This window comes from Fopius arisanus, unplaced genomic scaffold (genome assembly GCF_000806365.1).
Source record: "Fopius arisanus strain USDA-PBARC FA_bdor unplaced genomic scaffold, ASM80636v1 scaffold00297, whole genome shotgun sequence".
Lineage (NCBI taxonomy): Eukaryota > Metazoa > Arthropoda > Insecta > Hymenoptera > Braconidae > Fopius > Fopius arisanus.
This window is the reverse complement of record NW_011888036.1, coordinates 13,183-34,926: the sequence shown is the minus strand read 5'-3', so window position 1 is coordinate 34,926 and position 21,744 is coordinate 13,183. Positions and strand designations below refer to the sequence as shown.

At 39.5% G+C, this 21,744-nt stretch overlaps 1 protein-coding gene across 1 annotated transcript in view; it reads right to left on the bottom strand.

The window, feature by feature from the left end:
- Adck1 (aarF domain containing kinase 1) overlaps positions 1–2,266 on the bottom strand; it is a 21,990-nt gene extending 19,724 nt beyond the window's left edge. The window contains exon 1 of the mRNA XM_011315027.1: positions 1,522–2,266. Within this exon, the coding sequence (XP_011313329.1) occupies positions 1,522–2,232 (711 nt within the window). The 5' untranslated portion in view covers positions 2,233–2,266. The remainder of the gene's footprint in view (positions 1–1,521) is intronic.
- Between the last annotated feature and the right edge of the window lie 19,478 nt (positions 2,267–21,744).

Below are 21,744 nucleotides of genomic sequence, written 5' to 3'. Positions count from 1 at the left end.
AAGCGATGCCCGCTGCAGACTATGCCTTGAGGCAGACGAGGACAGCCTGCACATACTTTGTAGCTGCCCTGCACTGTCTACAACAAGGCTAAATTGCTGGGGAACCGCCTTCCCTAGCATCAGCTATGTAGCGGATCTAGACGCCGGGAATCTACTAAAACTGGTGAGAAAAGCTGGCCTAGAATTATAGAAGGACAACGGAGCCACAATAGCCCAGTAGGGGTTCGGTGACAAGAGGGCAGCAAATGCCTATCCGTATTTTTTAACCATAACCATAACCATAACAGCCTGAAACAAGCCTCAGGTAACCCTCGCTATGGGCGTCCTATTATCAGAAGAAAACACTCATCGAGGCTTTTCTCAGGCCTTGCATTTTTGTTCTTCAAGGCTTCCGGGAACCCACTCTGAGAGCCTTGCGACAGGCTTTGCTTCGGAGGCCTTAGACGGTGTTATCATTTTAGGGCTTAAGGAGGGCTGGTCCTGGCGTGGACTGCAGCCCTGCTTGAGCATTTCTGAGCCTTGGATCAGGGCTTCGTGAGCCCTGTTCGCGTCGTCGATGTCTACCTGGGTAGTTATCCCTAACCACGACGGCAACGATATCGATCCTGAAAAAACCTAATTCACGATCTCAAATTTTGCCCGACGAGAGTCGAACCTACGCCCTATCGCACACTGGTTATACACCCTATCTACTATAATACCTAAGTCTTTTAATAGGAGCATAAAAATGGCTATATAAATTTTAGTCATTTGTTTTTGAACATTTCTGTCCTCCTTTAATCAATTGATAGACAATCGATCATCAGTAGATTACTGAGGATTTCCCTTATTTATTAAATGAAAAAATAATTAAGTAGTAATAATAGCAATTTTTTTTGCGAGTGCGGGATCGTTGTTACCTGAAGGCAGCACCGTGATAGATAGTTTGAAAATTACGTGACCATAGAAACTGTGTTTTTACCCTCAACTGGTACTGGTATCACTGTAGCAGTCTGAAACTAACTTATTTGCCCGGAGTATGCAGGAAAAACTGATGAAATTAACAAAGAACAAAATAAAATAAACCGAAATTTCGGGTTAATTGGGAGGTTACAGGTTTCATGCAGAATTCATGAAATAAAATTCATCAGATATCTAGCAGTACGATTTGTTGTTGGAGCGAATATAGCTGGGTACAATTAAGCCCCTACTCATTAGTGGTATGGCCATGTAAAAAACCATCAATATACCATAAGTTTTTAATTATCACAAGCTTACGTGAAAAAATTCATATTTATCCTTAATAAATATCAATTGATATCTTCATAGATATCAATGGGGGGATTTCAAGTAAGGAGTACCCACCATGAATAAAACTACAAGCGTTAGGTCAATCTTATGTTTGTGGAAATAATGAAAATATATCACGTTATCATTTATGTTTTACTCATTAAGCGAAACTAGTGTTCACAGTTTTCTCATGAAGGGTATGAATTCGAAAATGAACAGGTTGTTTCGTCTTAATTTTCGTTTTGCACAAACCTTTTCTGCATTTTGCCCCTCATGATAGAAGTCTAGTTCCCTGGGGATGTTTTTCTTGGTCTCGTCAACAAGCCAGTCGAATTTAAACTCTGGAAATATCCACGAGCAAATTTTCACCAAAGCCGCCATGGTCTTGATATCCACGTAAGAGTTGGTCTTCACTGATCTGTGCTGGACTTTAACGGCAACAACTGCTCCATCTTTGAGAACAGCTCGGTGAACCTGGGCGAGGGAAGCAGCTCCAATTGGTTCAGGATCAATTGTGGTGAAAATTTCGTAAGGGTTTTTTTGTAAGTCTTCTCTCAAGACGATAAGAACATCATTAAAAGAGGATTGAGGCGCCTTGCTATGTAGTATCTTCATGGCCTGTACGTACTCTTTAGGAAGAAGATATTCCAGAGCACCAATGTGTTGGCCCACTTTAATGTAGACACCTTTGTTGGCACAGCACAGCTCGAGCAATTGTGCTGCACCAAAGGAATGAGCTGACGATGTTAATTGAATATATTCTGGAGAGTCCTTAGGGAAAGAAGTAGAATAGAGAGTTTTTCGATAATTTGAACCGATGATAAAAACTGATGAAGCGGCTCGTGACAGTCGGACGATACCAATGGAGCTGATGTCATACTCATTGTTACGAAGGGAAGCGAAAGTACCTAAGGAGGCTGCCCCCAGAACGGTAAGTTTGAAAAATCTGCGAGCTTGCCACATTTTCAACAGCGTGTTGAAGGATAGCAATGGATACCTGGAAAATAAATTTAAAAGTTATGAATGAACAAGTACGACTGAAATGAAAAACGTATAAAACAAGTAGCCTTGAATGCCCTGAGGCTGAGTTTACACGCATATGTCGATAGTGCCTGAAAATCCCTAATATGAAAAAATGTGAGGCACGTTTCCCATTATTTATTCACTTGATCCGAGCATTGGGTATATATTCGAAGTGGATTTCTAATATGCCACGAACATTATGTAACTCCAGGCAGTAAGGTTGCGAAATTAATAATATCCCTTTCGAGAGAAAAAAATATAATTCATTACCGAAATTTGCAACAATATCTAAAGTTGAATATGAAGCTGAAGGCAGTCTACAGAATTTCAAAATTCAAACAACATCCTTGTTTGAAGCCGTATATGGATTTCAATAAGGATTTCGTAAAGCAGGCTACCAATGATTTCGAAAAAAAAAAGTTTAATTAATGAACAATGATGTCTTGGGAAAAACAATGAACAATTTTCACAAACGGAAAGATTTGCGATCAGTCACCAAATGGGATGGTCGATACGGTGCGAAAGCTCTAATAACTAAACCGAATTTTCATAGCAGTACTTTATTCGATGATGATGATTATCTGATAATTATTAAAATGAGGCAAACTAAAGTATATTTCAATACACCTCTCTGCGTGTGCTTCTCCATTGTTGATTTGCTTTCAATAAAAACATTCTTTCAACAAAAAAAAACATTCCAGAACAGAGCAAACTTATTATATACAAATACAGACAGTTTCCTTATTATGAAAGCAGAAATACAAAAATGAAGTTCGCCTGACTTGCAATATCTCCAAACGCGTAGGACAAATTCCTCAGTGGTCAACCCGAACCACCAAATCCAAATTCGGCGCACGAAGTGCGCAGTAGGTAATGTAATATATAACTTCGCTGTTCGAAATTTCTACAATTGCAATAAACTGGATAATAAAAAAAATCGATACATGCAATTATTCTGCACATAATATTTATGGCATTAACATGATCAATAAAGATGTCTAACATTTGATGAAGGATGAGTGGAATTGACGAATTATGGATGAATTCATTGGTTTACTTGTGATCATATAATGTCTGATATAGTAAATGATAAATGAACAACTTTAATGACATGAGCATTATAATTTGAGTATCTCCACTCATATGATATACCCATCATCCTCCCAAGCATTACACGTATACTCAAAGTCTAACGACTCCACAAAAACCTTCTTGTTGCGCTTTTAAATTATATTCCCTACTAAATATACATCGTGTCCCATTTGAAACAATGCATCTAAATATATCCTAAGGAAGGCAAGTGACAGGAAATTTTCAGAGACTTATGTTGTAGGGTTCCGAGTGGGACATTTTAAGCGTGTATTTTTTGAGCTTTCAAGGTCATGCTTACAAGTTACGAACACAAAGAGCTTTCTTTTATGTGGCAATAGCATTTCCACCACTATGGAATTGGTTCTCTTTATCATTTTCAGATACCGCATCAGTCATGGGGGACGAAACTTAGTTCTTGTATTAAACTGAAGAGTCAGCCTTTCTTAGCGTAACCCAGGATACACCACGCGGAGGTAAAGTCTACTCGCATTCCTTACACGGAATGAAATCAGATGAAAAACAACGCAAACATGTGCGGAAGTTTATAAGTTATTCAATGTTCCCACCACTGACTTACAAGCCCAAATCAATTCGGCAGGAAAAATTTCCAACAACCGTTGAATGAGGTTGGGGCAGAACGCTTCCTATAGCCTTTCTGACGGGTCTCTCTGGAAGACTATCGGAATGGTCGGTCGATTCACGTAATTCACAACATCATTGAGAGACCCTACCAGTGGTAATCATACGAAGTAAAATCCTGACTCCGATTCTGATTGAATTGAAATTATTTCAAAGAGAATGCTCGAGGTATTAGGGAATACTTTGTTATTGTTTGTATTCCATAGGGACGATTGATGAATGGTTTAGCGGAACATCATCCACACCAACATGCATCAAGGGTATGTGAATCTTTAGTTTGATAACAGAGCTCATTCTCGTCACATTTGTCAAGTAAAATCGAAGGAATTCGTATTGTATATGATTTGGTAGTTGAGAATAACCCATCAATAAAAACACGTTTCATAGGGGTGAATAATGCGATAACCCTTTGAAAAAAGATTATTTCATAAAACGATGAAAAATCAGACACGGCACTTATACATCAGTAATCCAACGAAATATTCTACGAATTTCAATTTTCAAACGCGTGGTGAAGGAAAATAGGTGAGGCCCTTCATCTTAACATTTACCAAAACAATGTCTTATGCTTGCCTCCTGCAAACATGACTTCGAAAGCTAAAGAAACATGCCGGTATCAAATGTCCTCTTCGGAACCATACATTTTACGTCCTTAAAAATGTTCCGTCACTTAGGAAATATTCAGATGTATTGTTTTAAATGGGAGACACTATATATTTGGATATTTTACCCTACTAAGTTCTTCTTCATAAAAAGCTTCTCGGATACGTGGTCGGATTCGTTATTTGTACACGCTGATAGTAAATATTATGGTTGTACAGTTTGGCATGTATGCTTTATCGAGAACATGCTTATGTTTGCTAGTGCATAGTCACTCATTGAATTTGAATTTTCTTCTGTTACTATGATTCTTATAACATGTGAGGCAAGTTGTGAGAATCGTTTGTTCATTCATTAGATTATATTATATGTAGTATTATTTACAACAGGGTCCTTGGTTTGACAGACGGTAGTTTTTTCCAAAAATTCTCGCTTTGCTCGGTTAGATCGCAGTTTCCAGTCACTATGAGAATAAAATATCGTGTGTCTCACGGACATAAAAGTATTTTTTGACTCATGCTTTCAGCTCGGGTTATAAACTCACATTTCGTCAGAAAATACTTTACTCCCTAGAGGCACATGACGGAGATATTCGATAATACAAATAGTACTTTTTTTCAGATATTTAGATTTTTTCAGTTCGAATGGTTATTCACCCTCTCAGCAAACAAGTTTGGACCGTACTTCAGCCAATAGTGAAAGCCTTCTTCGGCTCAGCTCATAATAGCATGGGGTTCAAGCTCTGACAGCCGAACTCTGCTCAGCGTTGGATCAAGCCTGTTACCCAAGCGTCGGTATCCAAAGCTCAGCCGAGCCTGGCTCAAGTTCAATCTTCAATCAGTAACTTATTCTAGTAGATATTCACAGTTGGCATTTGATAATCGAACATGATCCAATACTGGTTGAAGGCTATCTTGTGAGGTTTGGTTCCACAAACGTCAACCAGCTTTCAGCAGAGTTCGAATATCTTTTAATCAATAATTTATTTTAATAAATAATAAATAATTTAAAATTTAATGAATAATTTATAAATTTATAATATTCGTAGCTTTGAAATATTAGAATGGATTTAGAAATTTAGTATATATATGGTCTGTGTCTGCCTGTGTATGTGCATCTTCAACACCTCCAAGCAGATAATATTAGTTCTAACTTCTTCTCTTTCGGCAAATGTGATTAATATAGTATATACTGTATATTGATAATATTTGTTCTGTTTTGTGCATCATAAGATGTGTCACATCTAACTGTGGCAAATAACACAAATAAGTGTGAATAAGTGGCCAATAACCCAAAATAAGTGTCGCATCTAAACGGGGCAAATAACACGAACAGGTGTTGTTAATGACTCTCCAATATTAGGGTATAAATTAGAAGCGAAAATATCTAGTGGCCTTTGTGATGGATGTCTGAACACGATGTGTTTGTTGAATGAAACATGTTTAAAGATAGAGTGAGAGAGATTGTCGAAACCGGCGTCTAAAATGTGCGTGCCTCCATGAGAACCCCGGAGAACAACATGGTGGTTGCCGGGTCTGATGCATGCCGAGAGTAGATTCGCATGTAAAAGTGAAAAATACATTTTTGGGTTGGTTTTAAAAGTTTTTGTAATTCAGGTGAGAGACGAACCAGTAGACATCGATTAGTTTGATGCCTAATAAACAGTGAAACAGTGAACAACAATACAACGAAATATAACCTGATTTTGTTTTGCGTTCGGAACTCGTTCAACTCGATACTTGATAAATTTCAGAGGAGAAAAAACATTATCGAATTGAATGCGACAATGATTGCCCAGGGGGATGAGAAAAAAAGGCATTATCCAGTGGTGGAATTTGCGAAAGAAAAAGTCAACGGGAAGAAATCGCTCGTATCGGTGCCTTATAGTTGGTTAATGCTCCATTCTGATGATGCGTCAAAATGTTATTGCTACTTCCCACCCAAAGAAGAATATTGTCAATGGACTGAGCTGATAAAGGACACGAAGGAATATAAAGCTACAGGAGAAAAGTTTAAAGTAAAACCATTAAAATATCTCAGTAAGTTTGAATTTTCTTTCTGCTCGTGGTCTATTTTTATTCAAATTTTTCTCTTCCATACTCATTTTTCCGTAACAGAGACATACAAGAAACGTTCAAAGAAGTTGGAAGAAGTCTACGCAGTTCCGCTGCAAATGGAGTCCGCAGGTTCTTATGGAAATAGTGAACCTGTACCAGATCAGGTCAATCCTCGGACAATCCCAATCGTTGCACACAATCAGTGAAAACCCTGGCTCAAATGATGCGGAAAAACGCGCTGATATAAATCATGTTCCATGTACCTCTAGTACTAACAAATCTAGTGAAATCACTCAGACATCGAGGACAGTAACAAAAAAGTTGTTGGCAGAACGTCTCATAGGGCTGCAGGAGAAAATTGAAAGTCCTGAGATTTCTTTGATGATGGAATATACGGCAGTGCAATTTGACCCGATGACACTCGTTTTCACTGAAAAACTGGATAACTTGCGAAGAGGGTGCCAGTTTGATATAAAAAAACAAACTACAAAGTTCAAAGGAACATTTGACACATCAGTTATTTGTAATGCTGGTAGCAGACCCGCAGATCCCAAGAGCAAATTCACCTATACTTTCCCCCTGGCTACACTGGATGACTTTTTGGATTTCAAGAAAAGCTTGAATTCCAAAGATGAATTCAATCCAGAGCTCGCTGCTGAGAGAAAAGAGGCTCTGGTAAAAAATTATACCATTTTTTACATTATAATTTTCAGTTTCATTCTTATTTGGTAATATTTTAACGTTTAATCATGTTTTAGAAGGACCTAATGCAAAAGGAGACTGATGATAGCAACAGGAACTGTAAAAACACAATTGTTATCATTTTGAATGCTCTAATAGTGAAAGACGTACAGATGCACTACATCGGAGTAGGCAGGAAGACAGTTCTTGGGGGAAGCGGTCTTTCAGTGCCACCTTTACTTACAAGTGTTTGGAGGGTAAGATTATCGTTATTGAATTTCATTATGCAATAACTGAGTACATACTCCCCTTTTATTTTCTGGTTCTTCAGCCAGCTGAGTTTCAAAATTTCAGTTGAATGTTACATTGACCTGGGAAAATAAATTCCGAATTTGTACTAGCTATTTCCACGAGAATTCAAACGATTTATTCATAATTTTTCTGCAGATTACGTGAAAGTCCGATATAATGTACACGGTGAAAATCCTAATGAGGTTAGAATCTCGTCTTGCGTCGGAAAATTCCCGCAGGATGCAGGTGATCGTGGGGATGGAGCCCGACGGAGGGAAGAGCAAGCTTTACTTCGTAAAGTGACTAACGAAACGTTATAATAATGTCCAGTTAATTTGGATATTCTTAAAAATTCATATTTAGTTTTATAAAAGAATCCTAGCAGTAGCTAAATGATATTGAATGCTGGTGAAAAGTGGAGCTCTGTGCACTTCTTCATTTGAATTTTTGAGAAGTCACTATCTGAATCAGAAACGAACCCAGGTGCGAAAGTCCAAGCTTGAACAATGGGCTCAAGCTTGGGCCAATCTAGGACACCAAGTCTTGGACATCCTAGCTATGACCAAGCTTGAACTTGTGGTCATACCTAGATAAAGCCAAGATAGGCCATACCTTGTCAATTCAAGCTTGGATACCAGTGTAATCCCAACCATGGTCCAAGCTTGATAGTCCAAGATTGGCCTCTGGGGCTTCACCCAAACTTGGACACCAAGTTAGTTCCAATCATGGCCCGAGCTTGGTATTCCAAGCTTGGATACCAGGGTAGTCCCAACCATGGTCCGAGCTTAACCACGGGGAGGGCTTCAACCAAGCTTGGAAACCAAGCTAGTTCCAATCATGGGTCCCGTTTATTATTCCAAGCTTGACCTCTGGGGCGTTAACCAAGCTTCCCTCTATATATACTATCTAAATAAGATCTACGTTGCTGATCCTAGGCAAGTACGTTTTCCAAGGAACAGTGAAACCATGAATATTCGGCTTTCCAAATAAGAAAGAAATTAATAGAAATCTAGAAAAATAGCTGGAAAAGTCGATTGAAATTCTATAGGGGTTCTATTGAAAAATGTTACTTGTTTCTGGCGCCAATGATAGTGGATATCCGAAAGATCAATGACAAAAGATCTTGAATTTTAGTTGCAATTGTTCAGTTGGGACGTAATTTTCGGAGGTTCACGGAACCCTCCGTGCATCAGCCCACCCTCTGGCACCAAAACACCCCAAAATAAAATCAAAATCGAAATGTTAGGCGCCAGGTCATTTAACGGAATGACCACAGTCGAAATCCTTCTCCACTTTCAGCTTCAACTGCTCCAGTAGCTCATCACGTAGAGATTTAAAAATCGGAAGCTGAAAGGGGATGCAACGAGGATTCTTCGTAAAATAAATAAAATATGGAATTGTCGGGGAGAACAATATTTAATAAAAAAAAATAATAAGTCTCGATACATTAAAAAAAAATAAAAAAATAAATCTCCTTAATCGTCTAAATGTTACTGCACATAAATTAATCTTTAAAATCACCGTTGTCTAATTAAATTAACTGAAAAGTTTCTGAAGTCTATTAAATCAATAAATAAATAAATAAATAATAATGAATTAGTCAAATAGATCCAAAAGATTAGCATCAAACAACTGAGTCATGAGACTCAAGTTGTTATTATCATATAAACTAAGTAAAAATGAATAATAGAAAAGACAACTGAGTTACAAGACTCAGTTGCTCAGAGTCAGAAAAGTCAAAATTTCAACCAGAAGAATATTACATTAAATCGTCAAAAATACTCGGTGAGTCGAAACAGTAACACAGAAAATCGATCGGTCGTCGTGACCTCGGACAATAATAACACAAGAAAACACGAATTACGAGACACATAATTCCAGCGTCACGCGACCTTGAAAATAGCAGAAATTAAGATAAAATCCAATGGTGAAAATAAAAATTAAGTTTCGCGACACAAAAATATCGAACAAAAAGTAACGAAACTATCCCACATATTAACTAACAAATTTAATATAAAATAAAGCTGAGTTAACTGAGCCGAACACGTGAGAGAGAGAGAGCCAAAAATCGCTGAGAGAAGTGGCCAGAGATTCACTGATAAAATAATTAACGAATAGTCCTTCTGGACTCGGATGTACGTAACATCAAATAGAATAAATTAAAATCTCTGCCCACTATAAAAAAAAATTCACAAAATAAGAACGGCCACCACGCTCACCCAAATCTCCTCAAAACCCTCGAACTCCTCAAAAAGCCCAAGAAACGGATGAGTATAATGTATGGCGTCCCTCAAACTCAGTTGGCGTCCTTGATCCAGAATTTTGACACTAGGTCCGCCCCAATTAACCACCAAACGGGAAGTGATTTTCGTAACGCACGTGAAAATAGGCAACAGCAACAGGTAGGTAACGCGGCAAATTAGGTGATTGGAGGGGTGACAACGTCATTCTCCACCACTGATCTCTATATAACTGGATAGACTATCCCTATGCCCCCACTACGCCGACACTGAGGCAGTACTGTAGGACAAGCAGCGCCTCAGAATAGTAGCTCGAGTACTACAGTGCCTTTGACTGCGCATGCGCATCGCCCAATGGAGGGTGATCACGGATAAACATGCTTCTCCCCTTCCACTGACAACTGCGCTGAGCATGCGCACTTGATAGAACTTTAGTTCCGGGACTATTATTCGGAGGCGCTGATTGACTTTCAAATCGGCCTCACCAGGGGTATACGCGATAGTCTATCCAGTTATATAGAGATCAGTGTTCTCCACCAATCCCAATAAATAGGGCATGCGCGACAGAAATAATATATTGAAAACGCATGCGCTCACAAATTCGCGATGCTTAATAATTATTAACTGTCCTAGATTAACGAGAATAAATTCTCAGCGCTTCCCTAAAATTCCAACAATAATCTCTGCATTATCCGCTACCCTGAGAGAATAATAACTCTCCTTAATTAATTTTCTTCCTATTTTCTTCAAGCTGCAATTCAGCCTCGTGCACCAATCTCTGCGTCACTTCCGGTGTCAGGGTGACTGCATTGTAGTTCATTTATCGGCTACATCGAATGTCCAGTCAACCAGCAAAATTTGAGTAGCCTGACGACATCTCTCGGCCTCCTGGGGATCCTGAGCGATGTTCTCAGATAGAGCGCAGTGGCGCGTAATTTAATTTCAAAAAATAAAACAAAACAAAATCAAAAACATATTCTCCTCTCTTCTCGTGAACTCTCGCCACTGAAGGTGACTTCCCGTCTGGTGGAAGTCTCTAAAAACGCGAAACGGTCGATAATCAGTAACTGATAAAAATACCACGTTACACAGTAAAGAGTTTGTCTATCAAAATCATTAAGCATTTATTTCTTAAGTTAATTCCGCTGTATTTTTCTTTTATTTTCCCATCATAGAATCCGTGCAGTAAACTTGAAAAATCTGTGGGCAATAATTTGTATGAAAAAAATTTCAAAAGAAAAATTCCACAAGGAATTAAAAATGTTTTTCTATTTCTACATTCAAAATCCATCGAATTCATTTCTCTGATAGAGTTTTCGACTAGAATTCCGATTGAAAAATGTTTTTCTACGAAATTATTCTATACGTGATAGCTCCCGACTTTGCTTCTTCTTCACATCTGAATAATTATTTTTCTCCTTTTCGAATCACTCAGTAAACAACATTTTTGTCAATGGTTTTCAATTTTTAATTTTTTCACACAATTCAGGATGTTGCGACCAGAGATAATAGGGGAGATCAGCAGCGCTTATGGCAAAGGTTCAACATGAATATTTCTTTGCGGCGACTGCGGAACTAAAACAGAGGCCGTACCCGTGAATAAGGCAGGGCACGAGGCCGAGAGTGTCGATAACGGCATCCGAGAGGTCGAGATAGAGTGGGGGGAAAGAAGGAGAATGGGAGGCGAAAGTGGGGAATCTTCACGGGCGAAAAATAAGTGGGGAACATGAGAGAGATGTGGTCTCCAACTAATCCGCCCGTTAATTAAAAATTAATCTCTTCTCTCCTAATTATTATTAAGGGCTGAAACAAGCGATACTCGATGAAAAAGGAAATCGTCCATCCATCGACACCCATTGCATCCCTTAATCGTTGTCAGAAAAAAATAAAAACATTAACGAAAATTAAAGCGCTGAGGGAAACCGAGTGGTGGATTTGTTTACTCTCTCTTTCCCTCTCATATCTTCTCAACAGACACATACTCGGGAGAAACCCGCCATTCCGAGAATTGACGGATGGAGTATTGGGAGCGTGTGAGAGCGAGAGAGCGAGGAGATAAATCCTCCACCGCCTCGAACAAAATTTGCGCCCTATTCGGCTTTTGAAAATCGCGAAACATTTTTTAGCACTATATGCTTGACATTTTTTTTTCCACAGCAAAACAAAATTCTACTCTTTATTCTGTTGGATGAAATCGAGCAATTATGTTTTTTCAAAACATTCGCCACTTGTTTTTCCGCGAATTGACGTGTCGAGGAAGCTACGTTCGGAAAAAAAACAAAGCCTCTATTGTTTTTGAATGCTCAGTTGAATTCTGTTCTTGGGCAGAACAACATCATTTAATCCGACGGGTATTTAAAAAATTAACGCGGATTTTTGGGTTTGTTTTTTTTAAATGGCGAGAAAAATTTCGTGTCGTGATGCGTGCGTTTTTAGGGGTTGTGAAGTGACATCGTGGGATGGTGAGGATGGACATCTCTTCAGATTTCCTTCTGAAGACAATCGACGTTTTCTGTGGATTAATAATTGTGGTAAGTACATCTATGCTAATATTCATTTTGAAGAAGAGAGATGAATTTTTAATTGGCCGGCGGATTGTTCCAGTGTCTCTCAGCACTCGCAATGTAATCGGTTTCCTTCAGCGCAATGACTTTCGTCGATGTTTTTATTTTTTTCTGACAGAGATCATGGAATTTTCCCGGAAAAAAAAAGGTAGGCATTTTTAATTGACCGGCGGATTGTTCCAATGTCCCTCGGCCTTCGGAAATGAATCGGTTTCTGTTAGCGCGGTGACCTTCGTCGTTGTTTTTATTTTTTTATTACGGAAATCAAGGGATGAAACCAATGTCGACGGACGGAGAATTTCATCCCCTATCGAATCGCATTGGTTTCATCTCTTACTATTAATTAGAGGACGGGTTATAAATTTTAAAGTGGCGGGCCGGTGATGGACAACTCCACCATTTTCACCCGCGCCGTTATTACACAGAGAGAAATATTCAATAAAAATGACGTGTATTTTCCGTAATTCTGGAGCGAAATGTGGCTGTCGGAAATTTTACGGAACTGTCACGTAATTTTTATCTAAAGTCGCGGAATTTTTCCGCGGTGTTCCGTAATTTTTATCTGAATTATTAGTGAAAAATTACGATACCGTCACTTAAATTTTTCGAATCGACTCCGTAATCGGTAAGTGACCTGAAAGTTCCGTAATTTTTACAAAATATTTCTCTCCGTGTACCACCGCGGTTTTTCCCTTCAAAAAAATCCAATATTATATATAAATAAGTATATATATATAAATGATATTTGAAATTTTTTTTTTTTAATTTCCCAATTGCGCAATAATGAAAATTGCCGGAAAAAGTGAAGAGTTCTGAGTACACTGAGAGAAATATTCAATAAAAATTACGTGTATTTTGCGTAATTCTGGAGCGAAATGTGGTTGTCGGAAATTTTACGGAACTGTCACGTAATTTTTATCTAAAGTCACGGAATTTTTCCGCGGTGTTCCATAATTTTTATATGAATTATCGCTGAAAAATAACGATACCGTCACTTAAATTTTTCAAATCAACTCCGTAATCGGTAAGTGAACTGAAAGTTCCGTAATTTTTACTAAATATTTCTCTCCGTGTAGCGGACCGACCGTATATCCGTAGTGAGGGAGAATTAACTCTCATGGAATAATTTTTTATTTTTCGAGAATTAACTCTCATGGAATAATTTTTAATTTTTCGACATTTTTAAAAATTTATATTTGAAATTTTTTTTGAACAATTCACCAATTGTGCAATAATGACAATTCCGAGAAAAAGTGAACAGATCTGAGTAGCGGACCGAGCGGCGATTCGTAATGAGGGTGAGTTAGCCCTCGGGGAGTGATTTTTAATTTTTTCACATTTTGAAAAAGTGACGCTTGAAAAATTATTTAAACGATTCACCAATTGCGCAATAATGAAAATTCCTGAAAAAGGTCATCGATCGCTCTTGGTTTCATCCCTTGATATTAATTTGCGCAGGAGTAACACACTCCTACTCGACTCACTGTCGTGAGTCCCGTTATCCCGCGCTCCCGATTGGTCCAACTTGACTCCAAATAAGTTGAATAGGGTGGGTCTGATCGAGAAGTTGCTCAGGACATTTCGATCCAGAATCCCACCCCCGACTTTGGGTTCAATTTTGGGCGTAGGGCTTTGGAACACCCTGAAGAAATGTCGCGGCTCTGCGGTTGCGGCTGACTAAACGTGAGTTAAAACTACTGCGCTACTGGGGTCAGTAAGACCCAGTAGAATCAAACGATTATTGTTCAAACCAATTCGATACAATATTTTTCAAGTTCAATGTTCAAACTTCCAGCACAAAATTATTTAAAATCAGCCCTTTGAGGTCAAAACGTGATTCACTGTTGAGAATTTCAATTTGAATTTTACATACTCCGCGTTCAAGCCATCGTCGTTGAGAGTGAAGTGCAAAAGGCGGAAATTTTTTCTTGGATTTCACTCGATTTTGAAGGGTTTATTATCAAGGGGTTTATTAACATTTATGAATACGATCGTTGTTCGCTGCAAAAATTACATTTTGCAAAAAAAAGATTTTTCCACTCAAAAACGCCTAGACGTGCTCTCGAAAAACAAATTTTGGGGAAAAAAATTATAACTTGCGTAAATGATTCCTGATGAGGATGAGGGAATTAATTCTCTATCGACCGTTGTATTATTGCATTTCTCAATATTAATGAAGGGAGGAGCTATTAATTTTGAAGTGGCCGGCGGGCGATTGCAGAGTGCCCCTTCACGATTTCCGCCCGCGCCGTTATTGTCACCCTGGTTTTGGTTACCGACAATAAAGATGAAGGGATGAAATAGGCGTCAGTTAATGGGGAATTGAATTCTTCATCGACCGCTTTTCGTTTCATCCCTTAATATTAATAATGGGAGGAGCAACCAACTCCTCTTTAACTCACCGCCGTACGTCCGGTTATCCCGCACTCCTGATGAGTTCGACTTAAACCCCCAATAAGTTGGAATGGTGCGTCTGATCCAAAAGTTCCCCAGGACTTTTCGATCCAAAATTCCATCCCCAAATAACGTCGCTTTTAGTGACATCTTGTGTTTACTTTCAAATGAAAAAATGTGTAACTGGGATGATTTGAATATTGTAGAACAGATTGTTATTGATTCCTTTAATATTATGCGCGTAGGTAACACACGGCTACAAGGATTGGCGAAGAAGACGATATTGCATTATGGACTCTGCAGACGCCATTTTTCTGCAGATTCCTTTGCCAATACTGATCAGCAATCGCTAAAGTGGAACGCTGTCCCTCTTCCATATGCTGACGAACGAGAATCTCCGATGGAAATTGAAGAAATCAAAGATTCCTTCGATGCGGAAGAGACCACCCACGCGTTAGCAAATGGAGTTGAAGCTGAGATTCTCACTGTTGTATCAGAGGACTCGGCCATTCCTCTAATCAACAGTAATGAATCTGATGAATCGCTTCCACCACATCATTCATTAAACAACTTGTTGGATGAAAAACCGGATTTGATGAGAGAGATCGAAAAATTAAAGGCCGCAAATAAGAAATTACGAGCAGAAAACGATACCATTACGACAAAGTGCGAAGAACGAGCTTATAAAATCCGAAATTTGCAGTATCGTTTAAAACAAACCCCTAAAATTAGTGCCCAAGCAGTTTCTTCGGTCACAATAGATGATCTATTGAGAACCCATGACCCACCATTGCATCCTACCGCAGAGACAATGGTACGGTTGCAGTTTCACAAGCCCAACACTCCTTATACCCGGGAAGAACAGGATTTGGCGAAACAGTTCTACTATCATTCAGCTTCAGCTTATTCGCGTATGCGAATGGCGGGCTGTGTACTTCCGGGTGAAAGCACAGTTCGTTCATGGATCGCTCAGTATGAGATTTTTCCAGGATTCTGCCCTGTTATTTTCGAGAAATTGAAGGAAAAAATGTCGACTTTGAGTCCTTTAGATAGATATGCTTCAATGGCCATTGACGAAATGTCAATAAAGGCCTATGAGGAGTGTTCTTCAAAGTTCGATTGCGTTGAAGGACTTGTAGATCTTGGATCATTGGGACGTAAAGACGAGAGAGCACAATATGTCTTATTCTTCAATCTGACCAGCCTGAACACTGCAAACAAATGGCGGCAGCCAATTGCATATTTCCTATCTGGAAAAGGTGGAATGGCTGCAGAAGATATCCATTTACTCTTACAGAAATGTCTCCGACATTTGGAGGAGGCTGATGTAAGAGTAAAATTATTGGTTTGCGATCAAGGTCCTCACAATCAGCGTCTTTTTCATAAAATTTTGCAGGTTAACTATGGAGGAGCTAAGGTCAATATAGGAGGAAAGGATTATTTCGTTGCTTTCGACTTTCCTCACTTGATCAAGCGAGTAGTTGCTGCATTGAGAAAGCACGGTTCAATTTGGCAAGATGGTAAAATCATGGTCTCATGGCATGATTTTACGGAAACATATGAGTTTGACAGAAATTTGGCAACATCCAATCTTTTCAGCCATATTACTGAAATTCATATATCTCCAAATGCTTTTCAGGCCATGAATGTGCAACGTGCTTTCCAAATCTTCGGGCACCGATATGCACAGGCCATCAAATTATGGGGTAATTCTTTGGAAGACTCTTCGAGATGCAATGGGGCGTCAGATACCTGGGAAAACAGCGCGGCATTCACAGAGAAAATGAATGACATTATCGATGCATGCAATTCTGCAGGTGTGCTCGATAAAAATCCCAATAAAAGACCACTATCGTCAGACAATCCTCAAATAGAGGAGCTCATTTTGGATTTGATCCAGTGGAGTCGTACATGGAGAATTAAGCAGAAGTCTGGCTTTAAAGTTCTACCCTGCTTCCAAGGACTGCAGCTGACTGGAAATGCTCTCCTTAAAGTGTACAAAGCACTCTCCCTGGAATATCCTAATTTCAAATTCGTTACTTCCCGCGGGAATCAAGACGGCCTTGAACATTGGTTTGGTCTCCTCCGAGCTCGCAACGGAAATTGTCAAAATCCCACGGCAAGAATGGTTCGACTGTCCACTAGACATGTTCTTTCAATGGGCTATGTACGCATTGGTGATAAAGGGAATGTCTCATGTGATGATAATGACTTTCTTGTGGCGTCGAAGCCATCACGCATTTCTTCAGCGTTTGATAATCCGTCATTATCAATGAGCGTCCCTACTGAGATGAATTCCGACGAAACTCGTGATGACGGAGAAACGTCTGAAGCTGTCAGCATTATCTATGAACTCGAACAACTCGAGCAGGATAATGCAGGTCCTAGTCGTCAAGGCCAGACGACGTCGTTTTATGAAGCCAATGCTATTGCCTTCTTCGCAGGGTACATAGCCTTCAAATGCATAAAGGAGTGTCACACATGTAAGGTCGACATGTGCAAGTCACCAATGGATGCTCGTTCTGTGAGCGACTCATACATAGAATTCCGCGAATATGACAATGTCGATGTAGATGCCCCAACTGTAACGAAGCTTACTCGTCCTACTGACAAGTTTGCAGAGTTGGTTGGACTTCAGTTGCGAGTTTTCGATCAAGTTTGGAAGAGGCACTGGAGCTCGTCATCCGTACTCCGCAACATCACTGCCGATATAAGGAAAGCTGTGGAAATATTTGCCCCCGATTGGTTTGTACAGAGTCACAGCTGTTATGATCATCGACTGGCAGCTTTGAAATTTCTGGCAAAGGTTAAAATCTTCTCCAAAACCAAATTCAACAATCGGGGAGCACAGAAGAAGAATATTGAAAGCTTCGGTCGGAATAAGAAGCTCCAGAAAGTCACTCATAAGTGATAACACGTACGCCACTTCTATTCTTCTTTAGTGGTATATCGTACGATGTACAGGTTAATGAGAACTAGGTCGTCACTGCATGAATCAGTGCGACTGAAAAGTCGCGAAGTGACTCAGATATTCTCGATAGCTTCTGCTTGCCGCAGCTTCGCCTGCTCTCTCTTGTTATGATAAGATTATTCAAAAAACAAAAATGCTTGGGGCGCGATTCTTCATGTTAATAGAGTACTGGTGATTTTTGCAGTTTCCACAAGTAAATCAATAATCTCCTTTGGTCGGTTTCGGGGCCTAGGTTCGTCACTGGAGTGGTTCAGCACCTGGTTCAACGGATCTCATGTGGATTTTGTGCGAATTCTTCGTGGAATAGGGGGATAGATAAGGGAAGTTATGAGCCTCAGCTTCTCTGTATCGAGGTTTAATCGAAAGGACATCATTCGTTACTTAATCCATCATTATAAAAGTTCAACTGATCAGACTAGACCCACAAAACTTTCATTTTTTTTTTTCCGTTGTATCATCACAAGCAGCTCTTAATTTTTAGTCTTTCTTAGCAGACTTTTCTAGCCTTTTAATAATTCTCTCCGGCATCAGCCAAGTAGCGTATCCAGGAATTTCATGTAGATTTCGATTGTAGGAATGTTAATCTTCCAATGTCTCCGCAAAGCTCGCTCATTTTTCGCTCTCAATGCGGGTTTCCATTGTCCACTTTATTGTTGACTCGTACTTCACAGATGCTACAGAAAATTTCGTATGACAGCAGCCTTCGATCAATATCGTGAGGTTCTCTTCAAGTCCGTACGAGTTGCTTCAGCAATGAATTTTATATTCATCTCTATATTGCCCGAGTCGTTGTTATTTCTTCATCTAACTTGACAACCCCTCATAATTTGATTTTTTCGATGGGTAGATGCTTGTTTCCTTCAGTTGGCCAGAACAATGTTGCGAGGTTTCACATTTCAATTTGATTAGTTGCAGTTCTTCCGGGTCGATTATCATCAATGGATGGATTCCAAGCTCGTTCTTGACTTCGTAAGTGTTTTCGGTTCGATAATGATTATGCGCTGGTCTCTCACAAATCCCCGAAAGTTGATTCACAGTTTGCAGCTGATGCCATGAATATTGTTCCGTTAAATGGGAACTTCTTGGCCGAACCTTTTCTTTCATAGATACCAGTAAACGGTCAACGCTACAAAATGGTAGACTAAGAACATTCATGTGCTTTTTCACCATTTTTTGGCGTCGAATGAAATTATGTTTATCTGTATTCTATCAAAGAGTAGGGGAGAGTGCCAATTTGACAGAACAACGTGGCCGAATCCTATCCACAGAACTAACTCGAAATTCGGTATGTACACTATTAAAATACGGTTCCATCATACACTATTTTGGTTATTCAGTAATAACCCTTTGAATATTTTGCATTATTTCCAGAGCTTATAATTTTTTGTAGTTTTAGGTGGGGAGTGATGTTGATTGCCTTCTCGTGGTACTCCCTGACAACGAGCGTATCAATACTTATCATTATGTTATTAGTATATCCCTTTAAAGGATAGGCTCCTTAAACACTCACTGATAATCATTCCTCAGATATTGATATGCTTGGCCAAACAATCAACAATAACATGAAATATTATTAAAAATCTTTTATTTCTCAGGCGGTGTTCTTCACGCGTCTTCATTATCGCTGAAGATAAAAACTTAAGTGGCCACGTACCATTACCATAGAAGTAAAATTTTCAATCCAATTATTTTCTAGGGTGAACCCATTATTTCTCAAAAAAAAAATTCTTATTCGCTTCATCACCCCGTTGCGCAACGATTAATAATTTGGATATTTCAACATATTCGCTTTACACCAAAAAATAATTGGATTGAAAATTTTACTCCTATGGTAATGTTACGTGGCTACTTAATAGCAAATATTGATTCTCTTCTCAGGAGAGAAGGGGCACATTTTTAATTGGTGGATGAATAATTCTTAAGTGGTTCAACGCAGGAAAAGTAATAGGTTTCACTCAGCGCGGTAACTTTCATTGATGATTTAATTTTATTATTTGAAAGGTTACGAGATGAAATTGTTATAGATGGATGGAGGATTTCATTTCCCATCGAATACAACTCGTTTCATCCATTTATATTTATTAGGAGAGGAGAGATAAATAGTTAAATCCGAGTGAATACTTGTATATCACTGGGCGCTTCGATGTTCCCCACTCATTTTGCGCCGGTGAAGACTCCCCACTTTAGCCTCGCATTCTCCTTGATTCCCCCCACTCTATCACTACCTCTCCTACGCTGTTATCGACACTCTCGGCCTCGTGCCCTGCCTTATTCACGGGTACGGCCTCTGTTTTAGTTCCGCAGTCGCCGCAAGGAAAAATCCATGTTGAACCTTTGCCATAAGCGCTGCTAATCTCCCCTATTATCTCTGGTTGCGACGTTTTGTATAAATTTTCATTACAGTAGCGCCCTGTGTTGCTCACATTGCTCAAAATTTCGTTGACATAGAAATCATAACGAAGTTGAAAGATGGCCGCCAATCTGTGACAGCCAAAATATTGGCTCCATCTAATTTTTTTAAGATTTTACAATTGACTCCGCACTATTAAACGAAACACTTAATAAAAAGGATAGCGGCCAGTTTTCCTCTTCATTATCTACATCTTTAATACATGAAACGTCCCGATTCAAAGGGATAACAACCTGTGGAAATCATCAACCAGTAAGTCCTGTGAATTTTGATACGTTTATTTATACTTGACTCCCCTTTTAAGAATGAAACTTTCCGATCAAACGGGATATAACGGCCCGTAACACCTCGTAGTTGGTGGCCATTAAACATAGAAGAAGAAGAAGAAATCATAACCTTTCAATTAGCAGCAGCGGCGACAGTAGCCACGCGGGCGGTGTGTGACTCCGGCGATCACCCAAGCTAAGCAACGCTCAGTTGGGTTAGTACTTGGATGGGTGCCCGCTTAGTCACACCCATCGGCGTGTAGACTGCCGCCGTCAGGCACGGGTGCGGAGAGCTGGTGTGTTCACCGAGTCAGTGTGACTGATGAACACAGAAGAATCCCCGCAGTACCGGCCGGCTGCGCTACTGAGGTTTTACATGGTTTCCCTCAGTACACGCCAAATGGGCGCAGTACAGAAAGTCGGCCCATGCTACCGCAAAAATAATGAGAGGATAGTAGGAGAGGCTAATGAGAGGATAATAGGAGAGGCTAAAGGCTAAGACGAAGGGGCGCCTATCAAACCATGGTAACAATGGTAATAGGAAAAGGAAAAATGTAAAAAAAAAAAAAAAACCTCTCAATTAGCGTGGTGCATCACAAGTACAATCAGAACATCTCGTGCGCGGAAAAAATGTCGTCAGGACTTCCTGAGCACCGCAAATCTCGACAGAGAATGAATAAAAGTCGGCATTTGGCGAGAATGAGAGAATTAGACGATAGAACAATTATGGGTGGTGATGAAGCAGCGGCTTATCCGTTATCCAGTGTCAGCCACGTAAACAACGGAAACGATGATGAGTGGGTTGATTTTGATGCTAATTATTGTGAGGAGGTAGCTCCAAATCTTATTGACGGTGAAGATGGATCCAGTGATAGATTGCGAGTAAACGGGACGTGTTCTCGTAGTGATGCTTCAATTAATGTGTATAATTTGGATAGTGGCGAAGAAGAGGAAGGTCTCTACAGCCCTGATCATCTTTTGCCTGAAAGTTTGGAGAGATGTGATGAGAGTGCTCATGAAACAGCTCCACCAACTAGTACTTTTCCAGAACGAGAACCCCCAAGTTTCAAAGAGGAAATTTGAAAGTTTGTTACAGATAATTTAGCAGCTAATAAATTGAAAACATTCACTCAACTGTTAAAAATTTTAAGAGGTCGAGGATATAGTGAAATGCCGCCTGCTGCTTCTCAATTACTAGGATTCAAACACACTGTCAAACAATTAGTTTCTCCTGTATCGTGGTATTT